The sequence below is a fragment of the Lipotes vexillifer genome, unplaced genomic scaffold (assembly GCF_000442215.2).
Source record: "Lipotes vexillifer unplaced genomic scaffold, Lipotes_vexillifer_v1.1 scaffold1524, whole genome shotgun sequence".
Classification (NCBI taxonomy): domain Eukaryota; kingdom Metazoa; phylum Chordata; class Mammalia; order Artiodactyla; family Lipotidae; genus Lipotes; species Lipotes vexillifer.
The window spans coordinates 368,452-391,731 of NW_006773476.1; the positions used below are offsets into that span (position 1 = coordinate 368,452).

A 23,280-nucleotide genomic window follows, 5' to 3' on the forward strand; every position below is an offset into this window, starting at 1 on the left:
AAGATGTATCATCCAAAAGGTGTGAACTCTCCTCAAGGGTAGGGAAGGCATTTTATTAATCTCTGTATCACAAGCACCTGGCACTTAGTGGGTAGTTATTTAATGTTTTTTTTAAATGAAGGAATGAATCCATGGCCATTACAAGTCCACCGTTTAAAAATGTTTCCACTTCCGATATGGTTCCCTGTTTGTTCCTCAAAAGGCATGTGTGTGTGTATATTCCTTAATGTAGCTGGTGGTAGAGGTAGGGAGCTAGGCTTATGATCTATCTCAGGATCACATGACTGTTGATGCTTGGGCTGGATAAAAGCCTTTTTTAAGATGTTTGAGCACAAGAGTGTCTGTTCTACCACAGCTGCGATTAGAAAAAAATTATTTTGGACATTTCAAGCTTACTTATTGTTACTAACATCTTGTATGTGAAATAGCTTAACTGTTATTTAGCAAATCTCTAAGGTTTCAAAAATGGTTTTCTAAGTCCTTGGTTTGGCTACTTTTTCCATATTATGTAGCATAGGTCATTCCAACTGATTGGACTAACTTATGGCACCTGAGACATATAATAGAAAATTCCTAAGCCAGTTTTTCTTTTGTGAAAGATACAAAGGTTGTTATCTATTATAAATAAAAGTTGCATCCTTTTTGTGTAGGTTACTACCTTAAATTGCCTCTAGAAAGAAATTGGTAGTTAGTTGACTGTACAGATCACTGTTAAAATAGCCTTCATGGAATAATACTGTTTAAACAAAACATAATGTCAATGGTTCATATTGTAGCACATTGAAAATATAAACTTTAAAGCAATGTGAATGAAACACATTTCCATGTAACATGTTGCTGTTCTAGTCCTTATTCACAAGTTTTGTGGATGTAGCATAATGGGTAATTATAAGCCAGCCATTTTTTCAACAGTATATTCAGTGTGTATCTTTTGTCCTCTCTGACAGAGTAGAGCATTATTCATTTTTATTTAGTTGACTGAACTTTTATATTTAGTAAATATAGGAGCAGTTATAAGGTTGGAGAATTTGCTAGATCCTACTTCCATAATCTGTTGTCAGTGGCTTTTTTCCCAAGCTTTATCTAGGCATAATTGATATACAATAAAATGTGCATGTTTGAAGTGTACAGTTCGAGTTTTAACACATGTATGCACCTGTGAAAACATCACCACAGTCTAGATAATGCACATTTCTATCACTCCCGCACCCCCGAGTTTCCTCTTGCCCATTTGTATTTCACTCCCCCCCGTACTTCCTCTTCTCCTCCCCAGGTAATCAGTGATCTGCTTTCTGGACTATAGATTAGTTTTCATTTTCCATAATTCTTTTATAAATGGAATCATATAGTGAGTTTTTTTTGGGGGGGGGTCTGGCTTACTTCATTCAGCATAATTATTTTGTAATTCATCCATGTTGTTGCTTGTATTGGTAGTTCTTTCCTTGTTATTGTTGAGTAGTATTCCACTGTATATTCTACAAATATACTGTACTACAGTTTGTTTATCCATTCACATGTTGATGGCTATTTCAGTGTCCTATTATAAATAAAGCTGCTGTGAATATTTGTGTACAAGTCTTTGTATGGACATAGATATTTTTTCTCTTGAGGTAAATACCTAGGAATGAAATGGCTGGGTCACATGGTATGTGTTAAGTTTAACTTTTAAGGAAACTGCCAATTTTACAAAGCAGTTGTACTGTTTTACATTTTTTATTTCCACCAGCAGCATTTAAAAATTCCAGTTGCTATTTTGGAGTCACTTGTACATTCATAAGCCATACTTTTTGGGGGTGCAAGGACAGGCAAAAATATTTAGAAGTTTTCTTCCCAGAACTTTAGGTAAACATCTCTTTGGAGAATTTATGAAAGTCGGGAGCTCTTTTCAGTAAGAGACAATCACTGTGTTGGTCCTTTCTTTCCTTAGTATGAGAGAAATGGAAGAAAATGTATTCTTAACTTTGCGTTTCATAAAAAGAGGAAAGAAATACTTCTTGTATTTGGAGAGTTTGGTTTTCTAAGTGATCGCTAAGATACTGCAAATTAGACATTAGTTTTATAGCATTTAATATACTTAAGTGTGGAGATAATAGAAGTAACTCTGGAAATCATTAATAGGATATATAAGAATTTTCTTTGAAAAATCCTTTAAGTCATCCATAAGGTATAGTGTTTAGACCTAACATCTCTCCCTAAGTTAACACAGTTGTTCTTTTTCCTCCAGCATTAGAAGAAATCGGTGTTTATTTGCTTGCCCCAGATGAAGTGGTTAGCTTGCATTTAAGGGCTATGCCTAATGAAAACTACGTAATTAAAAATACTAGAATTCCATTCAGCTTGATGCACAAGGCATGAGGGAACTGATATAAACTGAGGGAACAGCCGATTGATATGCTCACTCTGGGTCATAAGCATACATTATATTGAGAGGAATGGTGGGTGGAATTGACTATATCATTTAAATTCTCTCTTTTGTTTATTTTGCTGTGTGTAAATGGTTGCATTCTCAAATGCATGTATGATGTGACTGTGCTATAATATAATTATGGTAACAGCTGAAGCTGAATGCAAATAGAGGTAATAATGTATTAAGAGTAGGGTGGCTGATAGGAATGTTTATTAAATTCATGTCTATTGGCCCTTTTTAGCTTACCCTAGGAGATTAGCAAGGATAAGTAGCCATCGGTACCTATTAAGTGCTTCTTTCCTTTCCCTTTCCTGCTCTACCTAGATTGTTTTCTTCCTTCTCTGTTTGCTTGTGTTTCTGTCCCCAACTCCTTGTATTCTCATCTTTTTAGTATTAGCAGTATACCTGTTTTCCTTTAGAATGCTGCCCAAAACTATGAATGTACAATTACGTTTTGTAGTTTTGTTGTATATGTAAGATAAATTAAAAAATGATTAGAAAAATCATGCTCTACTTTCATGAACCTGAACTTTTAACTCATTTGTCAACATTCCAAACACTTCTACATAAAACATAAAAAAACCTTTAGTTGCCTAACTTGTAAGATGTATTGTTTGATTTTCATATTTTGCTAAGAATTAAAAATGTGAATCTCTTTCACTAGCGTGAGTAATCAAGAACTGATGAGATGACGTGGCATAGAAGAAATTTCACTTGACTTAGTGTCACAGGTCCTGGGCTCCAGCCTAAGCCCTGTCACTAACCCACTTTGCAATCCTGGGCAAGTCATATTTCTCATCTGTAACATGTGGGGAGTAGCCATGATGACCTTGAAAATTATGAAGATTTCCCTCTGGGGCAGGGGAAGCAAACTTGTAAAAGAAGTTGTTTTTAAAAACATTTTTATTTTATGTATGTTGTCCCTGAAGGTTAATGGTTTTTCTAGAGATTATGTATAATCACTTTTGAATTTGTGTATATCCATCTGTTGCAGGATGCTTTAATCTGGATCCCAATAGAGTTCTGGATGTCATTTTAGAAGTGTTTGAATGCAGGCCAGAACACGATGACTTCTTTATATCTTTATTAGAATCTTACATGAGTATGTGTGAACCGCAAACACTGTGTCATATTCTTGGGTTCAAATTCAAGTTTTACCAGGTAAAGAAAAATGTGTGTGTGTGTGTGTGTGTGTGTGTGTGTGTGTGTGTGTGTGTGTGTGTATGTTAATTTTGTGATTTTATATGTAAAATTTAATTTGAATTTTATTTCTTAATGACTGGTTTCAGCTCAGCCATTCTAGCAGAGGGGATAGAAAAAACTACATTAGTGGTATGAATGATGTGATGTGAAAGCCTAGAAGAAAGCATAATACATTTTTGCCTTGAGAGAGATGGAGTCAGGGAAGACTTCACAGATAGAACCTTTTTTAAACCTGGTCCTTGAAGGATGAGTAGGAGTTTGTTGAGAGTTGTCTGTGCAGAAGTAACAAATAGTGTGTCAGTGAAGACGTGGCAGTATGAATGTACGTAACATATTGAAGAAATGGTACATAGTGGGGAAAAGAAGGGATAGGAAGTGAGGTTGGAAAGGTTGGCATAACTTTAGATTGTCAAGGGCCTTGAACACTGTGTTGACTTAGAATTTTATTGTACAGGTAGTTACCATTGGAATTTTTTATGGATGTGAATAAATTCTTGAGGCATATCTTACATCATTTTTCACTTAAACCACTACAGTAGTTGTCTTGCAAATCTATACCTCTGATTATTTCTCTTTCAATCTACCTTTCATATTATTAACTACTGTTACATTCTGAAAGAGATCTAATTGACTCACTGTTTAAAAACCGTTGCCTGCAGGATGAAATTCAGACTTCTAAATGTGGCAGAAAAGGCTCTTCACCATCTAGCCCCATTCTTTCTTTCTAGCCTCATCTTTAATGATTTTTTCCCTCAAACCTCATATTCTAGTCATATTCAGTTACTAGCCATTTCCTGAACTTAGGTGGGGGCATTGCTATGTATAGACCTCTGTTTACATGCAGTTCTTTATAACTAGAAAACTGTTCTTACCCACCCCCTGTCACCTATCTTTTCTTCATCTTGTAAACTCTTATTTATTTTTTAAGAACAAGTGCTACTTGTGCTATAAAGTTTTGGTGGGCACTTCACCCGTGCATTAGTCAATTCTTAAACTCTGTTCTCATAAAACTTGACACAGGCTTCTAGCGCTTATCAGGTTATATTAGAATAAACCATGTCTGTCTCCTTTGCTAGGTTGTTAGTCATTTAGGATGGTCTATATTTTACTAATTTCTCTGGTTTAATTTATTGCTTAGCCTATGGTAAACGTTCACTAATTACTACAAATGAGTGATCTATGTTTTAGGAAGATAACTCTCTTGATAGCATGGAGGATTTTAATGTAATAAAGCCTCTGTTGCCTTTTTGGAATAGCTTTCCTAATATGTCTACCTGCCTGGGATATTCAACTAGTCAAGAAATACTCATTTATTGAGTTTTTAGGGTATGTTGTTGCTTTGCTAAGCACTGAGGATACTCTGGTGAAGAGTGTCTATTCCTGTCCTCTGGAGCTCAAGTTCAGGATAGTAAGACAATTTTCTTTTAGGATTCTCAAATATATACCACCTACTGCCTTTGCTTATCTTCAGTTTTCCATTTCTCTGGAATGCTCCAGAAGAGAAATTAGATCAGAACTAAAAGCATATAGCTTTGTGATACCAAACAAGATGAATGGCAGGGTTTTGGGGCAAGAGCATTTCACCTTGGTTCAAAAATTAGTGATGGCAGATGTTCCTATTCCTACCAGTAGCCAGGGAGTCTGCTCTTAGTACAGAGAAAGAGAAGTTCAAGTGTTTCATCACATTTTAAGAGGCACCTTGATTGTTTTGGGTTTGAGAACACGTGAAGCCAACTGCTGAAGTGACAGGGTAGCTGAAATTTAACTTGGGCACGATTAATTAGAATATAGGTTAGGGCTTTGGAGACTGAGGTTTTCAGAGCATATTGCAGTGAATATGGATGACCTACTGCTTGATATCAAGTATTGTTAGTTGAATGTGAGTTTCAGAATTAAAAATTTTTATATGAAAATATTCCTCATAATGGTAACACTTTTTGAGCTGAATTAAAATATCCATGGGGGTTGACCAATGTTAGAATGATCCTTTTTTTAGTAGATAATGGGGCCTTTGTCTTATATAAGAAATACCCAACCAAGAAACATTTGATTTAGAAATGACCTATTATTAGAAAGAGTGACCCTTGTATTGCTCTGTATAACACCATTCCCTTATTTCTCTTGCCTGAGCTATCTTGTTTTGAGAATCTGCAGTCTTAAGGACCACTGCGGGCAGGGGAAGAAATGTCAGGGATTTTAGATAATTTGTGGTCTTGGGAGGTAAAGTAGGAAAAGCCATGAAAATAAAAAACTGCTTAGGGCATGTAACCTGGGGAATTGGCTCCTAGGCATGTATGCTCACCCTGTGTATTGGTCCCTTGCCTATCTCCACTCTCCCTTCCCCATCACTACCTGAAAATGTTTACTCCCACTGACCATAACCCATGTTTTCACCAGTTGGAAATTATTTGGATTAACAGGCTTCTTTTAATTTTTTTCCTTAATGCTTAGGACTTCTAGGCAAAGGTAATTATTTCTGCTATGAAGTCAGTGAGAGTGATTTTAATTCTGGTTTCAACCTGGGGTCAGCTACACTGGATGTTTTGACTTGGAAGGGTGGTACAGATGTAAACAGTTTTAGGGCACATGACCAATTTGGAAAATTGGGCAGGTATGTCTGTTTGATTCTCCTAACAGGGATTGCTACAATAGAGGGTTTAGGGACAGCATGCAGCACAAAGGGCAGGAAGAAAGGAGTACTAGAAAGTATGAGGGTATTGAAAGACAAACTTGGCTGGAGTTGTCTTGCCACAGGAAAGAGGAAGGAGATGATGACTCTCACCCTTGATTTCTGGATTCAAAACACAGTAATAGTAGTAATAGTACCATGGTCAGGCACCGTTATAACCCCACATTTATTCATTTAAGAAATATTGACTGAGTACCTCTTATGTGCTAGGTAGAGTGTTGTGGGTAGGAATCAGGAATTCAGTTTGGGGCATGTTAAGTTTGAGATACCTGTTAAAGATTTAGATATCCAAGTGGAGATGTTGAGTAAATAACTGGATATTTTTTTTATAAACTTATTTATTTGTTTATTTTAGTTTTGGCTGCATTGGGTCTTCGTTGCTGCGTGCTGGCTTTCTCTAGTTGCGGTGAGCGGGGGCTACTCTTCACTGCGGTGCGTGGGCTTCTCATTACGGTGGCTTCTCTTGTTGTGGAGCATGGGCTCTAGGCACACGGGCTTCAGTAGTTGTGGCTCGCGGGCTCTAGAGCACAGGCTCAGTAGTTGTGGTGCACAGGCTTAGTTGCTCCGTGGCATGTGGGATCTTCCCGGACCAGGGCTTGAACCCGTGTCTCCTTCATTGCAGGCAGATTCTTAACCACTGTGCCACCAGGGAAGTTCCAATAACTGGATATTTGGATCTGGTGTTCTAGAGAAAGGACTGGGCTAGAAATAGAAATGTGGGTACCAAAAGCACATAGATGATATTTAAAGTTGTGATACTGGATGAAATCATCAAGTTGGATATAGAGACATAAGAGAACCAAGGGCTGAGCCTTGGGGCACTCTGATGTTAAAGGGCCTGGGAGAAGAGGAGGAACCAGCAAAGGAGGTATAGAAGGAATACATACATATAAGGAAAGAGGAAAACAAAAAGAATATAGCATCTTGGAAGCTAAATAGAAGAAGGAATGATCAATTCTGTTAAATATCTCTGATAGGTCATTTAAGATGAGGACTAAAAAATGGTCATTGGATTTATCAGCAGGGAGGTCAGAACTAGCCATATTTGTAGAGTTTGGGTGGTGTTAAGAGAGAGAATGGGGAGAGTGGTATTGGAGATGATGAGAACAGACAACTCTGTAAAAGAGTTGCTACAAAGAGGCACAGACAAATGGGGTGATAGCTGGTAGAGGAAGTGAACTCAAGATTTTTTTTTTGAAGATGGGAGAGAGAATACATTTATATGCTGACGGGAATGATTGAATAGAAAGGAAAACTGGTGATGTAGGAGAAAGAGGAGAGAATTATTGGATCAGTGTTCTTGAGTAGGTTAGAGAGAATGCAGTTTATGGCATAAATGATGGATGGAGTTTAAATAGGAGCATAGAGAATTCATCTGTAATAACAGGTGGAAAGGCAGCATATGTGGGTACAGTTGTTGGTAGGTGGGTAGATCTGATGGTGAGAATTTATTGAAGTCCTATTGATTGCTCCAGTTTTCGTGCTGAAATAGAAAGCAAGGTCATCAACTGAGAGAGAGGATGAGAAAGGAGGTATTGGAGCTTAGGAGAGAAAGTAGGAAATTGTTGTGTAAGAGAGTGGGAGAGTGAATGGACAAGAGAAATAGAGTATGATTGGCCAGCAGCATTAAGGACCCACTTAAGGGTGGATATGTGAAATTAGTACTTTGAGGAGTTGTAGCTATTGGTAATATTAAAGTTCAGGATATGGAGTGAATGGCTGAGATAGGGTACAGGAGATCTTTGGAAGAGTGGGATTCAAGGAACTGAGAGACCAAGATGATGGAAGAATCACTAATGTGTATTTGAAAATCTCCAAAAATTAAGAAAGGAATAGAGTTGGAGACAGTGACAGTGAATCAGAAGCTAAGATCATTCATTGCTAAGTGAAGGGCAGTGACCCAGGAGTCCACAGATGACAACAATAGGACATAACTAAAAGTGGCAGAGTAGAGAACTCCAGAGCTCTGTTCCTTCATGAAAACGACTAATGAACTGGCAAAAAACTGAATCGACTTTTACAGGACTCTGGAATTTAGTAAAAACTTAAAACAACTAAGGAAAGGTTTGGTGAAGAAAGAAGCTGCTGTTTGGGGTAAGAGAGTACTGTGATATTTTAAATTGCCTGCCTACTATCCCTCACACCCAGATTGATGGTGGCTGTGAAGATAGAAGCCTGCACTCCTAGTACAGATTGCTAATGCCAGAGGATATAAAGAATTGTTTTCAAAGAATTCAGCCTGTCTGGCTGCTACCTGAAGGACTGGTGCAAGGGCCTGTCGTTTTTTTTGCCTGATTGGGAGCATCCCTAGGGCTGGGGTGGCTTTTTATTTTTATTATTATTATTTTTTTTGTGGTACGCGGGCCTCTCACTGCTGTGGCCTCTCCCGTTGCGGAGCACAGGCTCCGGACGCGCAGGCTCAGCAGCTATGGCTCACGGGCCCAGCTGCTCCGCGGCATGTGGGATCTTCCCGGACCGGGGCACGAACCTGTGTCCCCTGCATCGGCAGGCGGACTCTCAACCACTGCGCCACCAGGGAAGCCCTGAGGTGGCTTTTGCCAAAAACATTTGAAGACACAACTATTGGCTTTAGCAGTCTGGAGTAAGAGACAACAGTCAGACAAGCAATGGAGAGACTGAAAGCCTGGGAAGGAAGAAGTTGGATAAGGAGATACACAGGGGAATAAGGGCTTTAGAAAAGTTCCTGTATGTACCATGGAATCAGAAAAAAAAAAGGCCAAGCACATGCCCAGAACTGGATGCATGCTCAGAAAAGGGCTGAGAAGACCCTAAGCTTTTTCCTCTGGCTGGCCTTCAGGCTCTACACAAGCAGGAAGTGAAGACTAAGGCAGAATTGTAAATGGCCCAGCTAAAGTGTTGAGGAGTGCCCTAACATAGAGCCAGTGTGCAAAGACTGGAAGAGTATTTTTTTCTTTTTTCTCTTTAGGCCTTTAAGAAATGCAAAACACTAGCTGACCACTAAGCTAAAAAGAAACAGATTTCAGTGGCCACACACAATAATAGTATAGACTTTACAAAATGAGTTTAGAGAAGTCACTAAACAAACAGCAATAAACCACAGTAAGCAGCATCAACAAATCCCATAGAGGGGGTAGAATCTGATTTTCAGAGTTGCCACACAGTATTCAGTATTCAAAATGTTCAGTTTTCTGCAAGAAATGATGAGTTACGCAAAGAAACAAAGTAAGGGTCATTCATAAGAAAAAGGAAATTAATAGAAACTATCCCTGAGGAAGCCCAGGCAATGGACATCCTAGATAAATAATTTAAATCAACAGTCCTAAATATGCTTATTATCTATAGGTAACCATGGGAAAAGAACTAAAGAAAACCAGGAAAGCACTGTCTCACCAGACAGAGAATATCAATAAAAAATACAGAAATTATTTTAAAAAAAAGGAACCAAACAAATTCTGGAGCCAAAAAGTGTGATAACTGAAATGAAAATTCACTAGATGGGTACAACAGCAGATTTGAGAAGGCTGAAGAAACAATTAGATAACTTGATAAGTTGAGGTTGAAAGGAGCAGAAACAGAAAAGAATGAAGAAAAATGAACAGAGACCTATAGGACACCATCAGTTGTACCAATATGTGGGGAGTTCCCTGGCGGTTCAGTGGTTAGGACTTGGCGCTTTCACTGCCGTGGTCCTGGGTTCAATCCCTGATTGGGGAACTAAGATCCTGCAAGCTGTGCGGGCGGCCAAAAAAACCCCCCTAAAACGTGTACCAATATGTACATTATGGAGTCCCAGAGGCAGAGGAGAGAGAGAAAAGGACAGAAAGTGTATTTGAGAAAGTAATGGTCAGAACCTTCCCAAATTTGATGAAAAATATGAATCTACACATCTGAGATACTCTAGGAACACCAAGAGGGATAAACTCACCAGAGACCACACTGAGACACATTATAGTCAAATTGTTGAAAGACAAAGAGAATCTTGAAAGCAGCAAAACAGATGTGACCCATTGCATACAAGAGATCCTCAATGAGATTGACAGCTGATTTCTCTTCAGAAGGCAGTGGGATGGCATATATAAAATGCTGAAAGAATGAAACCAAGAATTCTATATCCAACAAAACTATCCCTCAAAAATGAGAAATTATGATATTCCACAGTAAACAAAAGCTGGGGGAGTTCGTTGCTGGTAGACCTACCCTACAAGAAATGCTAAAGGGAGTGCTTTGGGCTGAAATGAAAGGACACTAAGCAGTGACTTGAAGTCATATGAAGAAATAAAGAACACCGGTAAAGGAAACTATATAGGTAAATATAAAAGCCAGTATTACTGTATTTTTTGGTTTGTAGCTCCTCCTTTTTACTTATATGATTTAAAAGACAAAGGAATAAAACAATTATAAATCTGATCGGCACACAATGTATAACAATATAAAAGGGGGAGGGATAGAGATTTATAGGTGCAGAGTTTTTGTATAATATTGAAGCTAAGTTTGGACTTCCCTGGTGGTCCAGTAGTTAAGATGCTGTGCTTCCAGTGCCGGGGAAGCGAGTTCGATCCTTGGTCAGGGAACTCAGATCCCACATGCCATGCTATATGGCCAAAAAAGAAAAATGAAGCTAAATTGATATTAATTCAAAATAGGTTATTATAAGTTTAAAATGTTAATTGTAAGACTCAAGATAACCAACCACTAAGAAAATACTTTAAAAAATAAATAGAAGAGGAAAGGAGAAGGGAATCAAAATGGCACAATACAAAAAAAGACAGTAATGGAGGAAATGAGAAACAAAATAATACAAGACATATAGAAAACAAATAACAAAATGGTGGAAGTCCTTCTTTGTCACTAATTATTTAAATGTAAATGGGTTAAACTTTATAATTAAAAAGCAGAGTTTGGCAGAATGTATAAAAAAGCATGATCCAGACCCACCAAGGTCACGTGACTTTTCTGTACTGTTAAAATTCATTGTAATAAAATGAGAGGGGAAAAAAAAAGCATGATTCAACTATATGTTATCTATAAGAAACTTACTTTAAGATCCAGATATAAATATGTTGAAAGCGAAAATATGGAAATAGATACCCTGTGCAAGTAGTATCCAGGAGAGAGCTGGGGTGGCTATATAGACTTTAAGACAAAATTTTTTATAATAGATAACAAAAGGCATTATGTATTGATAAAAGGGTCAGCCTATCAAGAACGTAATGCACAACAGTTAATAAATGTATATGCACCAAACAGAGCCTTAAAATATATGAAGCAAAGATTAACAGAATTGAAAGGAGAAATAGACAGTTCTACAATAACTGTTGGATATTTCCATACCTCACTCTCATTAATGGATAGAACTAGACAAAAGATCAATAAGGAAATAGAGGACTTGAACAACACTGTAAACCAGTTAGACTTAACAGACATATATAGAACACTCCACCCAACAACAATAGATTACACATTCTTCCTGAGTACACATGGAACATCCTCCAGGATAGACCTTATATTAGACCACAAAACAAGTCTCAGTACATTTGTAACATTGAAATCATACAAAATATCTTCTTTGACCACAGCAGAATGAAACTAGATCACAGATGAAACTAGATCACAGCAATAGTGAGGGATAGTGAGTGATAGGAAATTCAGAGCTGGGTGAGCTTTAGGGAGCATGGAGGGAGAATAGTCTGAAAACAGCTATAAAAAGCAAAGATGATTCATACCCCATCTCCAGGCCTAGTAGTGTGAGGGGTTTGGGGAAAATAGCCACCACTTGACTGGGTTACAGTGGGAGTGGTGTTCCTAGTGAGTCTAGTCTTTGTTCAAGTGTCAAGGTGAAGCGGGGAGGAGAGGTTTAGAGGATATATTTAGAGGAGAGGTTCAGGATATATGGGGTTTTGCTGAGGATGGATCATGAATTCCAGAGGATTCCATGGAAGTTTGTTAAGAATGCTATGGATAGGTAGGATAGGACAGAACAGGGATTGTGCAGAGCAATATGAAGATCAGTTTACGGGAGTTGACATTTGTCCTGAGAGTCAGGGGCTTCTTGTGACTCATTTAAACAGAGATAATGGGAAAAATGAGAATATTCCTGGTGGATTCAAGTCAGGTAGTGAGCTTTTGTGGGTTTGCTCCAAAAGTGTGACCACCATTTGTTTTTAACGGGAAAATGTTTTGATATTAAATAACTGTTTAAAAACCATTTAGAATCAAACTATTGCTAAGTTGAAGACTTATCTGTCTTAAAAATTACAGTGAAACAATGCCTTTTTTATATGATATTTATTAGTTTCGTTAGCTTCATATATTATGTACATAACACCTATCACAATTGTGGGGGGCGCTTAGTACAAAGATCTCATTTTCAGTGTTGAGTAGAAGCAGAACATAATGTATTGTCACTGTTTGCTTTTTATTTGCATTTTGCCATTTAATAATTGCTAGTTGTCCTCACGTCATTCTTCTATTCATCTGACCCCAAGCAGTTTAAAAATTAGGAAAAAGTCTTCTTGATAGCATTCAAAGATCCTTCTGTTTCTCCATAGGGTCCATAGGGCTGACCTGGAATTGGCCATTCCTTGTTTAAAATGTTGAATTATTCATGTGTATTAAGTATAGACACCTGTTTTGAAGGGGAAATCAGCTGACAAGCAGATATACTTAGCATAAACCCCAAGAAATAAAAGAATAGGAAGAAAAGTATAAAGCAGACACAGATGGTTCCATACTTCCAGATTTGTCAGTCTTGTCTATCTGCAGCTCCACTGAGAAGTACTTGAAAAACCAAGTTAAGAAAACACACATATAAACAGAAACCCAAACTAGATGTTATGCAGTATAAAATCTCATTCTGTTCAAGTTTCAGATTTTATTCAAATATCAGCATGTATTGTAAAATGTGTCCATTTTTGAAACTGCTTTCCTTGTGTTCATCAGATGTGCCGGTGTGAAAAGGGATATTCACATAATTATCTTTGTTCTGAATTTGGATGTTATTTATGATCAGGAAGAGCAATGAAGCTTATTGTTGACCTAGAGTTATTTGATGTAATTGTTCTTAATTATTGGTAGATAAATGGATATGATTTTAGTTGTACTTTAGGCACTAAATAGAAACTTTTCTTTTGTTTTTCAAGGAACCAAATGGAGAGACTCCTTCATCTTTGTACAGAGTTGCAGCAGTACTTCTACAGTTTAATCTTATTGATTTAGATGATCTTTATGTACATGTAAGTCCGTCCAGTGGGCTGCTAAGAATATTTGGTTGTTCGTCCCAGGGGTGGGGAAGAGGAGTCGGCAGCCATATATAGCACTCCAGGATTGGTTCTAGGCTCTCAAGTCTTAATTTTTGAAGCCCTATTGCATTACTGCTTTGTGTTTACTTTATAAAGCGAATGAATTTAGTTCATTGGAACCATGGAAATGAAATACCTTTTGTCACCATTACAGAATTCAAGGTTGGCTATGAAGTTAAAGTTCTTAATTGTCGTCAAGGCATACCTCATGGAGAGTGAGGCCAAGTTCTAATCAATGTGGTTTTAGACTTCACTATTATACACAAATTAGGGGAAATATGAGATTACCTAAATAGTTCTTCCTTCTCACCCAAATGTTAATTTTAGGCATTCAGTGTGAATGGGGAACTTTTCATATACTTTTAAAAAAATGGCTTCTTTTGTGTTTTTACTGGATAATAAATGACTGGTATTGTGCTTTTATTGCTGGATCTAGGATTTAGAGGAGTGTGTACGTGATTATGATTTATGATCTCTAGTTTAACAACAGCTTAGCCTGTCAGTTTGAAAACGCTAGGTTTGTAACATAGAAATTCCTGTTTTATTAAGTTGTGCATTAGGATATCTATGAACTGTCCAAAGCTGACATCATCTTCAACCCCTTTGAAATCACTTCCTTGCCTGTCATTGCATATTGTGGTTACAGAGTTGAATGAAACTTGATCACTACCTTGGAAGCAGTCATAGTCTAGCAAGGGAGAAAACATTTTGCATTATACAATAAGTACTTTATTGGAAGTATTCACAAAGTGCTGTAAGGGCCCAGAATAGATAGTGACCATCTCTGTCTTGGGGGGATTTTGGAAGGCTTTTCCAAACTACTGATGTTGAACTGGGAACTTGATAGATGAGTAGGTGTTGGCCAGGCTTAAAAGGTGGGAAGCTTTGTAGGTAGAATTAACCTAATATAAAGGCAGGAGGTTTGAAAAGGCTTCACTATCACCTTAGGGGAACAGCAGGAAGCTCAGAGTGGTTGGAGCCTAGGGTGGTATGTAGGAGAAATGAGGAGGGAGAAAGAATTAGGTTGGGGACCAAACTGTGAAGGGTTGTTAAGTGCCATGGTAAGGAGTTTGGATTTTTTTTCTTGTTGATAGTAGAGAGCCATTCAAGATTTAGAGTAGAGAAGGGATGTACAAACTGAAAACATGGAAACTTGGTCAGAAAAAGGAGAATCTGAAGATGTAGGTGTGAGTTTATAGGCAAGTGTAGACTGGCAGGACAAATGGAAAGTACAAAGATGATGATACATTTATTACTGATATTTTTTAGTTTAACTTTAAATGTAAGCAGACTAAGTGTTCCTGTTAAGGTGACAGATTTTCACATGGTATTAAAAACCAGTTTATTGTTTACATGAGACGTCTAAAACCTGACAAAGAAAGGTTGAAAGTAAAATGGTGGGAAAAATATACTAGGGAAATTATTATTGTCAGATAAAATAGAGATAGTCACTTTATAATAATAAAGTTCTGTTTATGGGAAGATATAATCGTTGTAACTTTATATACACCTAATAACATATTCTCAAAATACAGAAGACTAGAAATTGAGAGAACTATAATTAAAAACTTAGATTTAACCCATTGTAATGGGAGATTTTAGAGGCAATTGCAGTAGACTAGGTAAAAGATGAGGACCTGTGGTAGATATGTGATAGATATATAAGTAAAGCAATAAAAATGGGTTTGATTGCCAGTGGAGAGAATAAAGAATGAGAAAAAGTCTCATTCGCCTCCTTGTACCAGTCCATAATGCATTTTCTCCCACTCCCCTTTTTTGATTAATGGGATAAAGTCTGTAGTATGTGGCTTAATATTTCACTGTCTCCTTTTATTATTTACTGATTATTTACTTTGCATTAGACTTAGCTACTGAAATAGATTATGCATTTCTAGGGACAGGAGTGCTTCTTTTATAGCTCACCATAGTGCCTAGCAAAAGCTACTGAGTAATGGTTTGTTGGTTATGTGTCTAGGATATTTTATGAAATGTCCACAATTGCCATCTTCCACTCATACAAGATGGCTGAACTTGAGATACTTGATCCTTTGTTCATAATGGAGGGTCAACTATCCACATATTACCTTTTCTTTTGTAATAAACTAGAAACTAGTTTGTGACTTAAGTCAAATAGGTATCTAGAAAATGAAAAGTGAGACGTCAAGCTGTTCATAATTTTTCGACTTGAGATTTTTCATTTTTTTTTTACTTATTTTTTTTATAGATATGGAAAGTTTATTTCTAGATCCCATGGAAATTTAATGGAGTTTGTAGAGTTTTTTTTTTATAACTAGAAGAAAATGTGTGTATTTTCTAAGCATGACAACAGAAGCAAGCAATAATAAAGGAAACCCGTATAAATTATCAGGGCTGCTCTGAGAGCTATACCCATAAGCATAATCTTTTTATTTTTTGCAGGTTCTTATTATCTATTTTATACATATTAGTGTATATATGTCAGTCCCAAGAGATTTTTCATTTAGAGGAATCAACTTTGCCCCTTTATGTCAATCAGTAGTTTACCTCTCCCAAATTGGATCTGTATGTAGTACTTTATTTAATTTGGAGTTTGGCCTTTAAAGGGGAAATCTGTGATATTTTTAATGGAACAGGTACACATTTTCTTGGGTAAACTAATAAATTCAATGGTAAGCATCACTGTTGTAGTATTATATTAATTTAGGACCTCTGACAGACAGAAGAGATGAAACTTTGAATTGCTACCTGAGTTTAAGAGGTGTACAAAATTCAGGTACTTAATCCTGTCAGGTTATATGAAAATAATGGAGAGAGACCTATTTAGAAGGGAAATTATGGTCATAAATAGGCCAGGCTTCTTATTTAGTTTTATCAATGGAGAGTAGTTAGTGTTTGCATTTTGTATGTGCAAATAGTATTAGCTGTTTTATGAAATTTTAATGAACCATTTTTAGCTTCTTCCAGCTGATAATTGCATTATGGATGAACACAAACGAGAAATTGTAGAAGCTAAGCAGATTGTTAGAAAACTTACAATGGTTGTACTGTCTTCCGATAAAATTGATGAACGCGAGAAAGAAAAGGAAAAAGAAGAGGAGAAAGTGGAGAAGGTATATAGTTTATTCTGATAAAATTAACATTGTCTCCTGGATTTAGAATTATGAAATTTAACTTGTGATGGTTAATCAACTTATGGAAGGATAATTTCTTAGTTTTGATTGTGGTGAAACCTGGTTTTTGGAATACAAATTTGCAAAGGTGGTTTTGTTTTTAATCTGATTGGCACCTTCCCAAAAGAGGCTGCAATGTTTTTTCTTATATAAATTTCAGAGTGTATTCTAAATAAGATAACACACATATTGACTATATTTGTGTTCTGTGTATTAATGTCTCTCCAGTCCTAAAGGGATTCTCAAAGATGAATGAATTCTAGTTCCCTGTGGCACAATAAAACATTAAGTAGGACCTAATTTAATTCCAGGTCTATAAACTGTCATGCTTTGGCTGCTAAATGAAAAAGCAGGTCCTGTTGTTTTTTTCCAATCACTAAAAAAACTTGATTGTACTTTCAGGAAAATACTGTTGCAGTTCCCATGAATGGCAGCTGTTGTTGACATACATTGTTGTATTGTTTGGCTTAATTTTTTAAATGAAATATATATAAAGATTTATTGGTGTCTGTATTCTGAGTATCTTTGCTGTAATTATTCCTTTTTAGCCACCTGACAACCAAAAACTTGGTTTGTTGGAAGCCTTGTTAAAGATTGGTGATTGGCAGCATGCACAGAACATTATGGATCAGATGCCTCCATACTATGCAGCTTCACATAAACTAATAGCCCTTGCAATTTGCAAGCTTATTCATATAACTGTTGAGCCTCTCTACCGAAGGTATGTTACTGTATGCTTTACTAATTGAGGTAGAAATAGTTTCGGACTACAAAAAAAAAAAATCTGCATATTTATCTTGTCTCCTCAAACCAGGCATATATTTTATTATGTTTTATCAGAAGATAAGAACTATTCACAGAGCATATCAGTTTGGCAGGTATTAATCAGTGACTTGTGTCCCATCATCTAGACCAGGTGTTGCAGAATTTGTGCTGCAGTGTTGTCTAAAAACTGTATGTTAGATTTCTAGGTTGGGTTTGCTCCGTTGAGAGTGAAAACTCCATTCTTCTGTTTTTGACTTTTCTTCCTCTCTTGGGGGGCAGAGAATTCCTAAGCTTTTTACTTAGTGTAATTTTCCTCTATCCTGGGTTGAGTGGCTCTGAGTGAGGACTTTGCCTCTCTGCTTGCCTTATCTCTCCTGGCATATAGGCTGTTGTCCTGGAAATTGGTAGTGCAGCCTCTCTCATCATCCCTAGTTACTGTGTCGACCAGTCCGCTAGCCCTCAGCCTACTTGCAGGATACTTAGGAGCAGTACTGGCAGCAGCTCTGGCTTCAGCCCCACAGATCAGAGCCTGCCTCAAAAGCCCCAGCCTTGTGACTTGTGCATAGCTGCTGGCTGCTGCCTTCAGTGCCACCTGGGCTGTGGACCATGAAGGCTTCTTCTCAGAGAGTGACCCCTGTGACTCCACAGCGGGACACCTGCTCAGCAGGTGAGAACTCTGGGCATGCTGTCCTTTTTAGTGTGACACACCCTCTTTCATTATGCTGCTCACCTTCCCTACCACCACCTACCTCATATTCAGTCTAGGTAGTGGAAGCCAGGTTGAGAAATGTTTATTAACTTGAATCAGTGTTGTTATATCCATATTTTTCTGTTTCATCTTTGTGTCTCTGAGGTCCATCCCTTGTTCCCCATTCCCATATCCAGATTCCTGATATTGGCCAAATTTAACTAAAAACAAATTCATATGACGTATGTTAAATGTTACTTGGAATCTGCATTTCTCTGATTTCCTTTTCTTATGCAGTTAATTTGAAACAGTCTCTTAAGCTCTGATTTTTTTTTCAAATGAGTATTGTTTTTGTCTTTTTCTACCAGTTAAATTATTTGGTATAATGAAGTTAGGCACAGTTGAAATAGAGAAAGCAAATATAAGCAAGAAAAGTTTTACTTAATGATTAATATGATTGTGTTAACTTAAAATGGGGTGTTGTATAGTTATATATATATAAATTTTCCTTCTTTTTGTAGAGTTGGCGTTCCTAAAGGTGCTAAAGGCTCACCTGTTAATGCTTTGCAAAATAAGAGGGCACCAAAACAAGCAGAGAGCTTTGAAGATTTGAGGAGAGACGTCTTCAATATGTTCTGTTACCTTGGTCCTCACCTTTCTCACGATCCCATTTTATTCGCCAAAGTGGTGCGGATAGGCAAGTCATTTATGAAGGAGGTTAGTAAGATTTTTTTTCTTCCAAGCAGAAAACTAAATTATGGAATGAAACTGTTCTGAGTATATTCTCTAGAAATAAAAAGAAAGTAAACTTAAGAAAAGGTTATGTTGAGTAAGGTTTGGGGAAAGTCAGTTGTGTCCCAACCATTTATACATAAAAGCTTAAATCCAGCCAGATTATTAGTCAAGTCCTCCAGATAGGAAAATATGCTTTGGACATGTGATTGCTTTTTGAATCCCCTTATAAATAGTGGTTAATTCAACATTCTTTCCTCTTGCTTTTCTTCTCAGTTTTCTTGGCTGCAGTTTTGAATCATTGCCATTATTTGTGTGAAGTCCCTTCAACCTCAGACTGTTCAGGATCCATTCTTTTTTTTTTTTTAGTAAACTTTTTATTGAAATAAAACATAATACAGAAGGCACACAAACCATAATTGTACAGCTCAGTGACATTTTCCAAACTAAACACCCATGTATCCACCATTTAGATCAAGAAATAGAACAGTACTAGCACCCCAGAGTTTTCCTTAAATGCCCTTCTAATCACTACCCCAAGGGTAACTTTATGTTATTATTTTTTTTATTGATGTATAGTTGATTTACAATATTGTGTTAGTTTCAAATGTAGAGCAAAGTGATTTGGCTCTACATATATATGTGTGTATATATATATATATATATTCTTTTTTTTGGATTCTTTTCCATTATAGTTTATTACAAGATATTGAATATAGTTCCCTGTGCTATACAGTAAATCCTTATTGTCTATTTTATATATGTTAGTGTGCATCTGTTAATCCCATACTCCCAATTTATCCCTCCTACCCCTTCCCCTTTGGTAACTATAAGTTTGTTTTCTATGCCTGTGAGTCTGTTTCTGTTTTGTAAATAAGTTCATTTGTATCATCTTTTTAGATTCCACATATAAGTGATATCATATAGTTGTCTTTCTCTGTCTGACTTACTTTGCTTAGTATGGTAATCTCTGGGTCCATCCATGTTGCTGCAAATGGCATTATTTCATTCTTTTTTATGGCTGAGTGATATATTCCTATGTGTGTGTGTATATGTATATATCTATATATACATATATAGATATATATATATACACATACATATATATATCTATATATCTATCTATATATATATAGATATATACATATACACACACCACATCTTTTTTATCCATTCATCTGTTGATGGACACTTAGGTTGCTTCCATGTTTGGCTTATTATTTCTTAAAATTAGCTTCGAGTTATAATTTACATACAATAAACCTCACTTATTTTAAGTGTACAATTTGATGAGTTTTGACAGATGTATACAGTTGTGTGTCCACCACTGCAATCATGATATAGGATATTTTCATCATCCCAGCAAGTTCCCTCTTGCCCCTTTGCCATCAATTCCCTCCCTTCATTGCTGGTTCCTGGCAACCACTGGTAGGCTTTCTGTCACTGTGATTTTGCTTTTTCTAGAACTTCACATAAATGGGATAGTATAGAATGTACTCTTTTTTGGTCTGGTTTCTTCCACTTAATGCTTTTGAGAGTCATTTCAGTTGCTGCACATGTCAGTAGTTCTTTATTGCTGTGTAATATTTCATTATATAGATATAACAGAGTTTATCCATTCACCAGTTGATAGGCATTTGGGTTGTTTCTAGTTGGGGGTCATTATAAATAAAGCTGCTATGGATATTCTTGTACAAGTCTTTTTTTTTGGGGGGTGCACATGTTTTTGTTTCCCCAGGAATGGGATTGCTGGGCCATATGGGTAAGTGTATGTTTAACTTTTTGTCAAACTTTTCCAACATGTGTGTACCATTTTGCATTCCTGGGAGCAATGTATATGACTTCCATTTGCTCTACATCCTCATCAACACTTGGTGTTGTCAGTCTTTTAAATTTTAGTCACTCTAATGGGTGTGTAGTGCTATCTTTTGTGCTTTTAATTTACATTTCCCTGATGATCAGTGATGTTGAGCATCTTTTCATGCCCTTATTTGCCATTTGTAATCATCTTTGTTGAAATGTCTATTCAAATCTCTTGCCCATTTTAAATTCAGTTGTCTTTTGTTCTCAGTCTGATTTGCCTTGTCATTTTGTTTACTGTCTTTTGAAAAGCAAAAATTTAAAATTTTGATTGATTCCAGTTTAACAGCACTTCTCTTTTATAGTTTGCTCTTTGTGTTCTAAGAGATCTTTGCCTAACCAAGGTCTTAAAGCTGAAAAGAATACACAATTTCTTTTCAATTGTAAAGCAACGTAAGCAAAAGAATCTAGAAATCCTTACAAGCACAAATGCAGTTTTCTCCAGTGTTTGGCGATTGCACCTAATTTTAATTTTCGACTGCAGTAACTATATAGAAAATTTAACAACTGTTGTGTATTAATCACTTGAGACCTGAGATGTTTGATTTGGCTTTAAATACTTAGCTGGTAGATAACTTTTTTTAATGTTAACAAATTTATATTGTGTAAAGGTATGCTGAAGAAACCTGCTAAGTAGTTCATTACTATACATAATATTTATTATATAGCATATATCCATATAAAGAAGAAGTATAACAGTGTTTCATTATCTTGATCCTTATCATCTGAAAGGGATGTCATGTTAACTAGTACTTGTTTTTCCCATTGCATCGTATTGGGAAGCATGTGAAGTCAATTTGTCCCATTACTGGTGATGTTAACATCGATCACTTGGTTAAGATGATGGCTGCCAGGTTTCTCCAGTGTAGTTATTCTTTTTCTCTTTGTTGTTAATATGTATCCTGTGGGGAATTACTTTGAGACAATGTAAACAGCCTCTTTCTCATCTTACTTTTACCCACTAATGGTATTCTTTTTTTTTTATGCTATTCTTTTTCATTGGAAATCTTAATGTTCAGATCTCTTCTTCTGAAATTCTTTCTTTGGCTACAAGTATCATAAACTTGTAAGCAGGAGACCGAACATCAAACTTGTAGAAGTCCCATATACAGACATATGTATAAACATATACAGATACAATATTGTTATCAAGATACACAGGTGCTGAAGCTGTTACTCTTCCACTCTGCCATCTCCATTGCAGCCCTCATTTATCTCTGTTCTATCAGAATTGTGTCTGGTGCCTGCCCCTAACTCTAGTCTCTATTTTTGCAGAGGTAGAAGGGTAGAAGGGAAGCAGAAAAAGTTTATTTTGATCCCAGTGTGGGAAGAAATCTGTCTTCTCTCATTGCTAAGGTTGTGGTAGAAAAAGTGAATCTTTCCAATGATCTGACTTAGAATTTTGGTTCATTGTTTTTACCCGAAAAACATTTCACTATAACAAATCATTATGTGTTTATAGGTTTAAAAGGCTTATGTTACCTAGCTAGGAATTTAACCCGAGTTTTTAAGATTGCTTCTAAAGGGGGAATATGACCTTAGTTCCAAATAATGTATTTACAGTGAAAAAATCTCTCATTCATAAGCTTGAGGTTGCTTGTATATATAAATTATGCATATTAAAAAATAGTTTATGTTAGATATCACTTAACAGAATAGTCTTTTCAGCCTATAGTTATTTGAAATCATTTATGTCTCTGATTGTGTGTGTGTATGTGTATGTGGCTATGTATTTCTGAAATTTGAGGTATGTAGTATAGAACTATCTAGTACAGTGAACCTCAAACTTTATATGCATCAGGATCACCTGGGGGTCTTCTTAAAATACAGATTGTTGGGCTCCACCCTCAGTTTCTGATTCAGTAGGTCTGGGTGGGACCCGAGAATTTGCATTTCTAACATGTTTCCAGGTGCTACTGATCCAAAGAGCAAACTTTGAGAACTGTTGTTCTAGTATATTAACCAATTTTGGTCCTTATTTCAGGCTTAAAAGAGGGAGGTGGCTCTATAGAATATTTCTATATGAATGCACACGTTTTGGTATCTTTAAATTTTTCTTTAATTATAAAGCACAGCTTTAACATGCTCACCTGACATACTTAAGTGTTTTTGATAGCACCTACACACATAAAGATGAATTCCTTGGTGCTTTTTTGCATCCAGCTGATGTTAGTGGATTAAGTTGTTTCTGATAGTGATTACTAATATTGAGCTCTTACCCTGTGTCAGGCCCTATTTTAGTACCTTACATGCATCAGCTCATTTAATCTTTACCAAGCCTTTTGTGCTCTAGATTAAGTAACTCGTCCCAGGTCACACAGCTAGTATGGGACAGATATGCGAGTTCAATCCAGGCAGTCTGGCTTCAGAGGCCAAGCTCAAAATCACCATGCCCTACTGCCTGTACAAATGGAGTGTGTCTAAAATTGAAGAAATGATTGGTTGTGTAAATTTTTCAATTCTTGAAATTCCTTGCTATTTTAAATTATATCTGTATCAGTGGTGTT

General features: G+C 36.5%; 1 protein-coding gene across 1 annotated transcript in view; it reads left to right on the forward strand.

The window, feature by feature from the left end:
• The window catches only part of THOC2 (THO complex subunit 2), a 94,830-nt gene that overhangs the window by 30,832 nt on the left and 40,718 nt on the right, over positions 1-23,280 (forward strand). Inside the window, exons 8-12 of the mRNA XM_007448346.1 lie at positions 3,402-3,568; positions 13,421-13,513; positions 16,513-16,668; positions 17,277-17,449; positions 18,703-18,898. Coding sequence (XP_007448408.1) covers positions 3,402-3,568; positions 13,421-13,513; positions 16,513-16,668; positions 17,277-17,449; positions 18,703-18,898 — 785 coding nt within the window. The remainder of the gene's footprint in view (positions 1-3,401; positions 3,569-13,420; positions 13,514-16,512; positions 16,669-17,276; positions 17,450-18,702; positions 18,899-23,280) is intronic.